This window comes from Thamnophis elegans, chromosome 14 (genome assembly GCF_009769535.1).
Source record: "Thamnophis elegans isolate rThaEle1 chromosome 14, rThaEle1.pri, whole genome shotgun sequence".
In the NCBI taxonomy this organism is placed as follows: Eukaryota; Metazoa; Chordata; class Lepidosauria; order Squamata; family Colubridae; genus Thamnophis; species Thamnophis elegans.
Window position 1 is genome coordinate 37,483,954 of NC_045554.1, and position 14,203 is coordinate 37,498,156.

The window sequence follows — 14,203 nt, forward strand, 5'->3', positions numbered from 1 at the left end:
AAACCTCCTAATAAAATGCAAGCCGCATCACCCAATGTTGGCAAGATGCGCGCAGCAGGATGTCAGAAACAGAAGAAAAGGCAGAGGATTCGGAAGAAGCTTCAAACACACATCCCAGAACATACGTGTTTCTAACAGAAGAATGAACGATGACCTATAGCAAAAGAAAGGTGTTATTTAAGAACTGTGTAGAATAGAAGAGAAGAGAAGAGAAGAGGAATGGAATAGAATAGAATAGAATAGAATAGAATAGAATTCGTTATTGGCCAAGTGTGATTGGACACACAAGGAATTTGTCTTTGGAGCATATGCTCTCAGTGTACATAAAGAAAAATAAAATAGAATACATTCATCAAGAATCATAAGATACAACACTTAGTGATAGTCATAGGTTACGAATAAGCAATCAAATTGTACTAGGAAACAAATAAAACAATTTAAATTGTAAAGATACAAGCAACATGGTTACAGTCATAAATGGGAAGAGATAGGTACTAGGAAGGATGAGAAGAATAATAGTAATACAGTCTTAGTAAAGACTATAGTATATTATTTGACAGTGTTATGAGAATTAGCTCTTAAGCAGAGGGATGGCGTTTGGGGAAAACCTGTTCTTGTGTCTTGTTGATTTGGTGTGCAATGCTCTATAACATCATTTTGAGGGTATATAAAAGAAAAGATACAGAAATCCAGCTGTGATTGTTGGGGTTGATTTTTGTTTCGTCTGGGTTTTCAAGGGCACAGAAACTGGATATTAGCAGAACCAAAGTTCTGGTTGGATGGAGCTCAACCAGAACCGATTTTTCCAAAGCAGTTTATAGATGTAGAAATAGGAAAATTCAGTCTACCAGATTTACTGCACTACAATTCATCTCTTCCCTCACAATGGACCAGGCTGCAAGTTTGAATGTACTTATCAAATATTAGTTCAGTGTTTCTCAACCTTGGCAACTTGAAGATGTCCGGACTTCAACTCCCAGAATTCCCCAGCCAGCGAATGCTGGCTGGGGAATTCTGGGAGTTGAAGTCCGGACATCTTCAAGTTGCCAAGGTTGAGAAACACTGTATTAGTTATTGTTGAATCGCCACAAAGAACACATTCTCGCCCTTCTCTGCCATCGTCCTGTGTCCCAAACTTTAGCATGTGAATAGGTTTGCTCAGTGAGGTTTGTTTTTTCCTGACAGAAAAGACACACTATTTAGCTGCCTGATATGGTATAAGTTACATTTTAAATACTGCGGTGAAAATGCTTCAGAATTCACCAGGGCGAAGGCCATCATTCCAAGCTGTAGCTGAAGGATGTCTTAATTTAAAAAAAATATCCCATGCTTATTCAATGAAACTAAAGAGCATGAGACCCACTAAACTAAAGCTAGTTATGTTCTCTTTTCCCCAACCAAGTATCACTCGCTGAAACCTCTTATTAGAATTGGCCAAGTGTGATTGGACACACGAGGAATTTGGTGCAGATGGTCTCAGTGTCCATAAAAAGAAAAGATACATTCATCACGAATCATAAGGTACAACACTTAATGATAGTCACAGGGTACAAATAAGCAATTAGGAAACAAGCAATATCAATATAAATCATAAGGATACAAGCCACAAAGTTACAGGCATAAGTGGGAGGAAATGGGTGATAGGAACGATGAGAAGATTAATAGTAATCAGTGGTGGGTTTCAAAAACTTTTCGAATCTACTCTGTGGGTGTGGCCTCCTTTGTGGGAGTGGCTTGCCGGCCATGTGACCTGGTGGGAGTGGCTTGCCCGCCATGTGTTTTCTTCCCCCCCCCTCTCTCTCTCCCCCTCCTTTTGTCTCTCTGTCCCTTTTTCCTTTTTTTCTTTCATCTCTCTCTCACTTTTCTTTCTTTTTTTCTTTCTTTATTTCTTCCTTTCTTTCTCTTTCTCTCTGTGTGAGTCTGTCTATCTGTGTGTGTGTGTGTGTGTGTGTGAGAGAGAGAGAGAGAGAGAGAGAGAGGGAGAGAGAGAGAGAGAGAGAGAGGGAGGGAGGTGGGTTTCAAAAATTTTTTGGAACCTCTTCTGTAGGTGTGGCCTGCTTTCCGGGTCCACTGGTAGAACCTCTTCTAACCGGTTCGGTAGATTTGACGAACCGGTTCTACCGAACTGGTGCAAAGTGGCAGGAACCCACCTCTGATAGTAATGTAGACTTAGTAAACAGTTTGACAGTGTTGTGGGATTTAGTTGTTAACTAGAGTGATGGCATTCAGGAAAAAACTGTCCTTGTGTCTAGTTGTCTTGGTGTGCAGTGCCCTATAGCCTCGTTTTGAGGGTAGGAGTTGAAACCATTTATGCCCAGGATGGGGGGGGGGGGTCACAGTCCTCTTTTTGACTCGTGCAGTATACAGGTCCTCAATGGAAGGCAGGTTGGTAGCAATTGTTTTTTCTAAAGTTCTAATTATATTAATTGTAAGTGGCTATACTGTATAGGACAATCGGGCATGTGAGAGATTATCTAAGGTCTTTTTCACCTTGGCAGTGTTACAGAGGGTCATGCTGTCAGATGAATGACTGGGTCTGGGATGATTTACCATGGAGTTTCTCAAAATCATTGGGAACAAAAAGGGCTTTCTTTAAGATCAAATATGTCCAACTGCTGTGTTTGCCAGTTCTACCCATACCCACCTATCTTGGCCATGGAGAACATTAGCGAAGTATTTTTGAGGAAAGAAAAGATTTTTGCTTTATTTTTGGTTGGTCAGTCAGTTATAATCAACAACGGAGACTGTTGGGGATACAAAGCTAAATTCTGATTAAAACAAATGAACAAATGTGTCTAAAGCTATATAGGCTTTATAACAGTGTTTCTCAACCTTGGCTACTTGAAGATGCTGGCTGGGGAATTCTGGGAGTTGAAGTCCAGACATCTTCAAGTGGCCAAGGTCGAGAAACACTGCTTTATAATGTCTGACACATTTCTTGCCTGCTCAAAATTCTTCAATATCTAAGGTGGAGCTATGGTTTGTCATGGCAAAGAGTGGCTTAGGACAAGCATAGTTTGCAAACTCCAATTATACTATGATTTTGGGTGCTAGCTTAGCAGCTTATGTCAACTAATTTTTTATCAACATCAAGCCATAACAAACATTAGATTCCATTTTCCTAGGAATTATATTTAGGAATAGACAGGCTTATTTATAGTTGGTAATAGTTGACACCATTTTGATAATCAATCAATCTTATTTAGAAGATGGAAACTTAGCCTCAAATATCTCTGTTTCATGTGGAATATGGGCCACTTAATGAGAAGGAAGGACTCACTGGAGAAGGGCCTAATGCTGGGAAAGATTGAGTGCAAAAGAAGAAAGGGATGGCAGAGAATGAGGTGGCTGGATGGAGTCACCGAAGCAGTTGGCGTGAGTTTAAATGGACTTCAGAGGATGGTAGAGGACATGGGGTCGCAATGGGTCGGACACAACTTTGCAATTAACAACAACAATTGGGTTTCCTTGCTGCTGTTCAAAAGCTTCATTGTTCAACTTGATGTTCCTCAGGAAAATACTAACCTTTTCATTGTACTATAGCCATGCATCCTGCTAAGCCATAGCACAGTTTCTTTGTGGTTACCCATTAGTGGTGGGTTTCAAAAAATTATCGAACCTACTCTGTGGGTGTGGCCTCCTTTGTGGGAGTGGCTTGCCGGCCATGTGACCTGGTGGGAATGGCTTGCCGGCCATGTGTTCTCTCTCTCTCTCTCTCTCTCTCTCTCTCTCTCTCCCTCTCCCTCTCCCTCTCCCTCTCCTTCCTTTTGGCTCTCTGTCCATTTTTCCTTTTTTTCTTTCATCTCTCTCTCACTTTTTCTTTCTTTTTTTCTTTTTTTCTTTTTTCTTTATTTATTTCTTCCTTTCTTTCTCTTCCTCTTTCTCTCTCTGTGTGACTCTGTCTGTCTATCTCTCTGTCTCTCTCTCTGTGTGTGTGTGTGTGTGTGTCTGTATGTCTGTCAGTGGTGGGTTTCAAAAATTTTTGGAACCTCTTCTGTAGGTGTGGCCTGCTTTCCGGGTCCACTGGTGGAACCTCCTCTAACCGGTTCGGTAGATTTGACGAACTGATTCTACCGAACTGGTGCGAACTGGTAGGAACCCACCTCTGCTACCCATGATAAATGGCTTAGCAAGCATGTAGACCAAGTGTGGTTTCTTCAATAACCATAATTAATGAAACCATGTCAACCAGCCACTAGAAGATGGTCAAAGATGCTTCATTCTTTTGACCTAGCGTTCTCTCTTTAGCAATACATGAAAGATGGTGAACCTGCCAGCTTTTCATTGCGAAGGCTCAGAATCATCATAATTTTTCTGCTTATCTTCTTGCTGCCTTTGATGTTTGACTTTCTCCTGTTGAGTGACTCTCAACTGATTTTTTTCCCCTCCAATTAGGAGTTGCTGCCCTAGGGGCAACAAACAGAATACAAATAAAATTAGAAAAGGAGATTGCATATTTTTCACTTAGCTTCAACAATAATACGATTTTACTAAAAGACCGTTGTTGGGTTAGCCCAGGGGTTAATAACCCATGGCTCTGGAGCCGCATGTGGCTCTTTCATCCCTCTGCTGCGGCTCCCTGTCACTCTAAATATGTGTCACAACCTCCAATGTGCAACACCCGCCGTCACATGATTTATTGAGTTTTTTGACCCCCCTGGTAGGCCAACCACGGAGAAATCCAAGAAAAGAAAAGTTTCAAAAGAAAACCGAACTTTTAATTCAAATACATACAGTAGTTCTGTGGGCGCTCAGGAAATAGTCGGGCACGGGAAAGGTTTTGTGGCTCCCGGTGTTTTCTTTTCTGCGGGAAACGGGTCCAAATGGCTCTTTGAGTGTTTAAGGATGCCGACCACTGGGTTAGCCAAGTCTTCCCATGCTTCCTTAGCATCTCCTTGAATAACCCATGACCTTGAAAAGAAACATCCGAACCAGTTGGTCCATCTCTTGTTTCTGTTTTCAGAATCCTACTTATTCCGCATTGCTGCCCTTGCCCTACGCTCTGGAAATGTCAGGTTTTCTCTGACTAGTTTAGCATTCTGACCAAGGTGACCGTCTTCCTTTGAGAAAGTTCTTCTGAATGTTAATTAGACTCTCCTTTGGCCGGGCCTAATGTCTTTGTCAAAGAAGTCATTTAGCTACAAGATTAAAATTCTCTTTAGAACCCTTTTTTATGGTCTCCTTGATGTAGTTCTGATTGTACATTGTTTTGTCCTTGGGGGAGAGCAGGAATAGTGGATTGTGTTGAGTATTTTCTTATTTATTGCTGACCTGGGATTTCCTTTCAAAAAGCATCAGTGGTTATCAGTCGTTTGCGATGGCCATCAATTGTACTTCACAGACAATGGTATAAAGAATATATACATTTAAGGGTCACTTATATTTTTATGAGGGACGTGGTGGCTCAGTGGCTAAGGCGCTGAGCTTGTCGATCAGAAAGGATGGCAGTTCAGCGGTTCGAATCCCTATCCATAATGGAGTGAGCTCCCGTTACTTGTCCCAGCTTTTGCCAACCTTGCAGTTCGAAAGCAAGTAAAAAATGCAAGTAGAAAAATAGGGACCACCTTTGATGGGAAGGTAACAGCATACCATGTACCTTTGGCGTTTAGTCATGCCGGCCACATGATCACTGAGATGTCTTCAGACAGCACTGGCTCCTCGGCTTAGAAATGGAGGTGAACATCACCCCCTGGAGTTAGGAACAACTAGCACATGTGTGCGAGGGGAACCTTTATCTTATATTTTTATGAACTTGAGCTGTAACATCTGTTACCCAAATCTATTTATGGGAATTATTGACAGGGTCTTTTCCATGGTGGCTCCAAAGACGTTTCATTCCTTAACTCTGGCTTTTAAGCAAGACTTGGAAACTCAGTTTTTAAAAGGTTTTGATTGGAAGAATGATCTAACCCTCAGCTTATTTCTAAATAGTGTTCTCACCACGGCTTAAATTGTATTTAAATAACTCTGCTCCTCAGGGGTGGTAATCACTTACCTTCTCTACTGGCTCACAAATATGAGCGCATCCACCCATGCGCTCCGCCTTCCGTGTATCTGCTTTGCCTAAAAAAGGGCCTAAATGGGATGCGGTAGAGCTGGGGTGGTGGGCGTGGCCACCCGCAATTTCCACTACAGACCAGTTTGCCTGAACCAGTAGAATGAGCCGAGGTGGCGCAGTGCTTAGGGTGCAGTACTGCAGGCCACTTCAGCTGACTGTTATCTGCAGTTCAGCGGTTCTAATCTCACCGGCTCAAGGTTGACTCAGCCTTCCATCCTTCCAAGGTGGGTGAAATGAGGACCCAGACTTTGGGGGCAATATGCTGACTCTGTAAACCGCTTAGAGAGGGCTGAAAGCCCTATGAAGCGGTATATAAGTCTAACTGCTATTGCTATTGCTAGAATGCCACCACCGGTGGTCTTGGGTTTTGAGTTTTTTAAAATTATTACTTTAATAATTTGGATTTCTTACACATTTTAGTTTCATGGATCCAGGTTTTAGGGGGGGAGGTGGCTTAGTGATCCCGTATGATATTTGTTTATTCTTCTTCAAATAGTTTAGAAAAAGTGGTTTTTGGAAACACCGGGTTTTTACTTGCCCTAAGTAAAAGACGAATAGGTTGCCAACCTAATCCTATTTTCATCTCTAACACGCTGAAGGGGAAATAATTCAGTCTAACACTTGCATATAATTGAAGGTCTTACATGGAGCCTGCAAGCAAATGAGCAGAATCCTTTATTGGCTCAGGATAATGTCTAAGGCATATGAACTTGCCAAGTTTTAGAAGGGTGTTGCTGGCACAAATGATGACCAAGAACAGACGCAGCCGTGAAATGAGATAAACATAATAGGTTACACATTACACTAAGAGGCAGACAACCTTTTGATAGTTGTAGGCACATGCGTTTATTTCTTTTTGACACATGGGGGGGGGGGAGTGGAAGGATTTTTTTTCAACCAATCTGGCCTGCCGTTACATGTGAATTTGGCCCACAAAATCCTATAAAGAAATGAAATTGGAAGTCAAGCCTTCCTTGTGTCAAACTCAAGTGCTAATCAGGATGCAACACAGACTTAACAGAGTAGCAAGAATTGGAAGGGACCTTGGAGGTCTTCAAGTCCAATCCCCTGCTCAAACAGGAGACCTTATGCCATGCCAGAGAAGTGGCTGCCAAGTCTGTTTTTAAAAACCTCCAGTGGTGGCGTAGTTACAGCTTCTGAGGGCAAGTTGTAACTGGTTAATTATTCTCACTGTTGGGAAATTTCTCCTCAGTTCTAAGTTACTTCTCTCCTTAATTAGTTTCCATCCACGCTTTCTTGCCTTGCCTTCTGTTGCTTTGGAAAATAGGTTGACCTTCCCCCTCTTCTTTGTGGCAGCCTTTCAAATATTGGAACATTGCTATAATGTCACCTCTACTCCTTCTTTAACTAGACGAGGGGCCAGCAACCCACAGCTCTGGAGCCGCATGTGGCTTTTTCATCCCTCTGCTGCAGCTCCCTGCAGCACTGGTCGGATCCGCAATTGATAAGGCTTTCAGTTAGGACAGGCAGTGACGTGCAGTGAGGTTTATGGCTGGTGAGGCAAGTGGGCAAAAGCTGTCCTATGTCTGCCAGCGGCGGGGCTTCGGGGGGGAGAGGCTTTCCAAAAGCCCCCCGAAGCCCCGGTGCAGCTTTCAAATTGAGAGAGTGTTTGTTTGAGTGAAGTAAAGAAACAAACAAACACACACACACACACACATTACTTACAATAAAAATTACTTACAAATTACAATAATTTTGAACTCCTCCCTCCGACCCACATACCTTTTCCAGCTGTGTCCCAGAGGATTTCAACTCTGCTCTTGTCTGCCATGATGAAAATGTAAAAAGGTAAAAGGAAAAAGGCAAGAGCTGCTGAGGTCAGGCTGGGCTAGCTACTGCCAGAGTCCCCAATGGATGACTCTGCTTAACTGTTTTAAAAAAAGCCTCTAAAAAGTGCCCTCTACAGGAGGAGGCGAGAGAACTACGTGCCTCATCTACATAAGGAATTTTTCGGCTTTTAACCCTTGCTTAACTCTGCTCGAGTGATCATAAAGTCAGACTAAATGAGGCACGTGGTTTTCCCACCTCCTCCTGTAGAGGACACTTTTTAGAGGCTTTTTTAAACAGTTAAGCACCAAGCAGAGTCATCCACTGTGTCTCTGGCAGCAACTACCTCAGCCTTTTTCCTTTTAATTTTTCTTTTCATGATGACAGTGGTGAGGCCCTGCCTCCCCTGCCTCCCCTGACTGCACGTCCCTGAGGTAAAAGGATACCGCGTTAGGAGGAGACTCTATGGTGGGGGAACCGCACTTCTGGTCAGCTCCAGAATTGAAAGAGGGGCTTCCGGTTAGGACCTTTGTGGCTCTTTGAGTGTTTAAGGTTGTCAACCCCTGAATTAGACATATCCAATTCCTGCAACTGCTGTTTTTCATCCGTTATTGTTTTCTTGGCTGCAATGTCATTGACATCTTCCAAGATGGTCTCTTGTCCAAGTAAATGATTTTACTTGGTCAGACAAGATCTGCTTTTTGGGGGTCAAACAAGGTCTACTTGGTGCAGACTGCAAATATTAACGATATCTTTTCACCTTTTGTCTCTTTTAGGTAATATTATTGGTTCTGGCATCTTTATTTCACCCAAAGGAGTTCTTGAGCATTCTGGGTCTGTGGGACTCGCTCTCATAATATGGATACTTGGAGGTGGGATCTCAGCACTTGGGTCCCTCTGTTACGCTGAATTAGGAGTTACCATCCCTAAATCAGGAGGCGACTATTCCTACGTCACTGAGATTTTCGGTGGATTAGCTGGGTAAGTGTGTCTTCGGGATCAGGGTGGAGAGCAATGTTGTCACCCAAGGGTTTAAAATCACAGCTGCGCATTGTATTTCCTTTGTTCTTCTCACTGAGCAGGTCTGAGCCACAACATGCCTGTGAAGCATAATATTTCTCATATAGAACTAGGAACTGATTTGGGATTGAGTCCTCATTTGACCTTGGAACCCACTGGTGGCTTCAAACATCTCCTCCAAAAGCCATCTCTTTCATGGGGTTGTTGACATGGGAACAAAACTAAGGAAGACCTCCCCCCCCCCAAATTCACAATTATTATGAAATAAATACATTGCAGTGTCTTATATTGTATCCTCTGTTGATTTTCTTAAAGGATTCCCATATGTAGGAAAGGTGGGGAGAGATGGAGTTAAGTGAATCATCAGCCTGGAATCGTTACGTTCCCACAAATGGTCCAATTCCAACTCCTCTTGAATTCCGTTCACCCTTATCTGGCAAAAATTTACTATTGATCTTTAGTTGACTAGATTCTAGGGTATAGGCTTGAGCAATAAATTTTCTGAGCTGCAATTTAACGTGACTATATGGCAAAAAAAAACTGACTAACCTTTACTCTGAGTAGAGGCATCTGTAAGAGGCATTTGAACCAGTGGTATATGAACTATTCCTCTCTTCTTTCAAACTTAAATTCCAATTTCACCACAATTTTTGAGGGACGCCAGCATCAGAGTTCTCCAGCTGAGAACCCAAGCTTTCAACCAAACTTATTATGGCCCATAATTCAGTAGCATCCCCTGGCATCCATCTTTAAAACAAGAACATATATTGAATTGCTATCTGATGGACTGTGAAAGATGGCTACAGCAGAATCGGCGCGCTGGTTTTGTGCAGACAAGCAGAAAACATCTGCATAAAGATTGGATTTGTAGAGGAAGGGAGGGCAGGTCTGTGCTGATAGATAAGCAGGACCTAACTTGTATTTATAGGGGCACAATAAGCCAAATTGCCTTTGGGGAAGATTGCTTGCAAGCTCCGGGATTAAATGACAAACGCAACCAAAAGGAAGGTTTTATTCCTGCAACATCTGATAAATTCCAAAGCTCAGACCTGTCTAGAAATCAATGTTTATTGCAGCAAAGGAAGGGACCGAATCAAGGGTATTAAACGGAGATATAAAACCTGAAATCTGCAGCATTTGAAAATTCAGCTTTATGGAGGAATTAACTCCACCCTTCAGCCAAACATAATTCAAATGGGAGATCCCTTAATCTTGCTTTTCTTTACAGGGCCGTGTTTTTCTTGCAGTGCAAGACTCAAATCTATTTTCGGCGAGAGCTGTAGTTGCTCTTAGGGTACACGAGCATTTTCTCCCAGTTAAATGGGCTTTGCGGGTTTCTAAACGCTTCAGAAATATAAATCATCTTTTCAAACTTCGAAATAAGTGGTCCAGAGAAACATGGGCTCTAATAAAAAGGGGGGAAACTTTTCCATTTGATTTGTAACGGAGCTCAGAAAATGTGTAACTTGGGGGCAACTATGCTAATGTTAGGCGACTTGCTCCAGGAATAATAAATGGGAAAACCTGGTGGTTTATTTATTATTCATGGGTTACTGCCTCTGAATAAGGAAGTTCCACTAATATTAACAGACTAGCTGGATCGGGCTATGTGATCGGACTATGCAGGAGGAATTTGGGACACAATCCCTTGGCTCAGTGGTGGTTGTTGATTGGAACACATAAGGGAATATCGCTCCCGCCGCCTTGAGTCCAGACGCAGTTCCAAAGGTGGAAGGCATAGACACTTTAGTGAGATACCGATGTTTATTACTGCAAGGAGCCCCAAACCGCTCCTGAATGAAGGAGTGGATTGTCCACCAGTTTGAACTGAGGTAATGGAATGTGAGGCAACTGGCAGTTGGAACAGAGTTCTTTTCAGATGGGGAGGGGAAGTAGAATGTCTAACTCCTTAGCATCAGAGCGTGTTAATATAAGGCAACTGGCAGTTGGAACAGAATTCTTTTTGGGTGGGGAGGGGGAGTAGAACTCGTTAGCATCAGAGCGTGTTAATTACTGTATAAGAAATACTAATGATCTGATGGCCATTTTGAAAAATGTTATTGTTACTGGCCTTCACCATCACATCTTACAGAATAACACATGAATGAAGGTTAATATATGAGTCCCAGGATTGTTACAGGATCCAATCTGGGACCAGAGGTTTTGTCTTCCGAGCTTTCAGACTCATTCTGGAATCCATACTCAGATAACTTCTGTTAGCCACTGGAGAGACATTCTGTGAAGATGGGCTCCATCACAAGCCCGAAAGCTCAGAAGACAAAACCGCTGGTCCTGGTGACCGACCCAGATTGACTCCTGCAGAATAACAGAGTTAGAAGGGACCTTGGAGGTCTTCCAGTCTAACCCCCCCCCCCCCCCGGCCCAAGCAAGAAACCCTACACCATTTCGGAAAACCTTGCAATAGCAAATTCCCAAAGAGAAATGCTGGTATATATTGTTTTGCTGTGATGGACAATGGAAGGAATAGTTTAACTGTGGTCCACCTTTCGGCTGACCATTAGAGCAATAGCAATAGCAATAGCAGTTAGACTTATATACCGCTTCATAGGGCTTTCAGCCCTCTCTAAGCGGTTTACAGAGTCAGCATATCGCCCCTACAGTCAGGGTCCTCATTTCACCCACCTCGGAAGGATGGAAGGCTGAGTCAACCTTGAGCCGGTGAGATTAGAACCGCTGAACTGCAGATAACAGTCAGCTGAAGTGGCCTGCAGTACTGCACCCTAACCACTGCGCCACCTCGGCTCTCGTTGATTGAAACACATAAGGGAATATCACTTCCGCCGCCTTGAGTCCAGATGCAGTTCCAAAGGTGGAAGGCATAGACATTTTAGTGAGGTACCGTTGTTTATTACTGCAAGGAGCAAATGTGGCAACAATTGGAAACGTAGGAATCTCTTATCAATAACCACAGGCATGTGATCTATCTAGAGAAATGATCCAATTGCAACAGCGGGCAGAGGAAAAGGAGGTCAGGGGGTCACTGCAGAATCCACTGCAGTCAGATGACCAGATGTGGAGTGTACAATTACAACACTACATTACCTCTCCCATTGGCCTCCCAGTCCAGTGGTCTCCAGGGGTTAGCCCCTGTTACTCGGTCCTAGCAAATGATCTTTTCTGATGCCTTTTGAGAACATGTCCCTCACGGGTTGCTCTGCCATGTTGTTTTTCAGTAGCCTTATGGAGTGTTCAAAATCCCCATTTAAACAGTGGAAAACACAGCACCAGGTGTGAAGAATCAGGACAATGCGATGCCAAGGTTGCAGTGAATTTATTGCTCAATTCTGTACATAAAAATCTAGTCGACTACATTCAGCACTGAATTGACGCTAGATAAGAATCAGGGGAATTCGAGAGGAGTTGAATGTTGACTGTGGGAGCATAAGGACTCTAGGCTGATGACCAGTGGTGGGTTTCAAAAATTGTTCGAACCTACTCTGTGGGTGTGGCCTCCTTTGTGGGAGTGGCTTGCTGCCCATGTGACCGGATGGGAGTGGCTTGCCGCCCATGTGACCAGATATGAAGATGCCGACGACACTTGTCAAAACCACCTTAAATTACCTCACACACAGCACTGGCATGCATAAGAATATGATGTAAACTTGTTTTTTAAAAGGCATCTTTGGTTTGCGTTAAAACAACTTCAACACACGCAATGTTCTGATTGCACCACAAACGCAGTAGTCATCCTTACCTTTCACAGAGGCACTGAGTTTTATAAATATGAGCACGATAGTGTAGAATAATCATATCCAAGGACCAGTGATGGGTTTCAAAAAAATTTGGAACCTCTTCTGTAGGTGTGTGACCTGCTTTCCGGGTCCACTGGTGGAACCTCTTCTAACCGGATTGGTAGATTTGACGAACCGGTTCTACCGAATAGGTGTGAACTGGTAGGAACCCACCTCTGCTGATGACTCACTTAACTCGGCCTCCTGGCTTTGACTGCCCTTCTTCATACAGTGAGTTGAAATCAAATGAGAAACAGAATCCCCCTCTACTCCTTTCCTCTCAGTCTCTCTCTATAATACTTGGCCCCGTACATGATGTTCTGCCCAGCAATCTAGTCTCAACGAGATATCTTGAAATGTTTCTATTGGTTGCAGATTTCTCCTGCTATGGAGTGCAGTCCTTATCATGTACCCAACCAGCCTGGCTGTTATTGCACTGACCTTTTCCAACTATGTGCTACAGCCAGTATTTCCCAATTGCATCCCACCCTACAAAGCTTCACGAGTCCTCTCCATGGTGTGTTTATGTAAGTATGGATTTCTCATTGGTTTTCTTTATCTTCTAAGGCTATCATTGGGCTCAGAGCTATCAAAGGAACTCACTTGCCTCAGAGTCGGTTTATTGTCAGTGTTCCAAGTAATGGTTCACCAACAAATGCGAGCTCGACGAAAGCGCGCTGACGAAACCGCAGTGGGAAAACTGCGAGTTCAAAATAGCACCGACGAATCAGTGCAGAAGCGCGCCGACAACAGCGCGCCGACAGAAGCACGTCGACAACAGCGCGCCGCAGAAGCACGCTCTAAACCTAATCCTAAACCTAACCCTAAACCTAACCCTAAACCTAACCCTAAACCTAACCCTAAACCTAACCCTAAACCTAACCCTGAACCTAACCCTGAACCTAACCCTGAACCTAACCCTAACCCTAAACCTAACCCTAAACCTAAACCTAAACCTAACACCTTACCATAACCCTTACCTTAAACCTAATCGCGCTTCCGTCGGCGCTCTTTTGTCGGCGCGCCTTTGTGGGCACGCTGTCAATGTCGCGGTTGTATTGCCGCGGTTTTGACGGCACGCTGTTGTCGGGCGCTCATTTGTCGGGTCACGCCAAGTAATACATCCATAATAAACAGAGTTCTGAGACAAGTAGGTTCCTCAAAGAATTGTTTTATTGGACATGTCATATTGGCATAAGCTGGTGAAAACTGGCTCTGAATATTCCCGCGGTTTTCACCTAATTAAAAGTAAAAGTTTCCCCCTTTTCCAAGCAGTCAGTCACATGGTCCAATCAAGGTGCCATCCGGTTGCCAGGCAACATCGCTCTTCCTCTCCCTGGCCACCTGTGAGAATGTTCTTGGTTCCCAGGAGAAAGTATTCTGTTTCTCTATTCCCTCCTCCCTATCCCTTTGAACTGCCAAATTTCAGGCAGTCAGCAGAAGTAGCTTGCAGTACTGCATTCTAACTACTGTGCCACCCTGGCTCATGTGACCTTTGCTGAAGTGTATTAAGATCATAATTAGAAGTACATAGGGATGCTCAAGCCTGCACATAGATGTGACTTTTGCTGAAGTGTATTTGCAG

General features: G+C 43.5%; 1 protein-coding gene across 1 annotated transcript in view; it reads left to right on the forward strand.

Moving 5' to 3' along the window:
- Positions 1 to 14,203, forward strand: part of SLC7A10 (solute carrier family 7 member 10) — a 40,439-nt gene that overhangs the window by 14,070 nt on the left and 12,166 nt on the right. The window contains exons 2-3 of the mRNA XM_032231129.1: positions 8,623 to 8,827; positions 12,994 to 13,145. Coding sequence (XP_032087020.1) covers positions 8,623 to 8,827; positions 12,994 to 13,145 — 357 coding nt within the window. The remainder of the gene's footprint in view (positions 1 to 8,622; positions 8,828 to 12,993; positions 13,146 to 14,203) is intronic.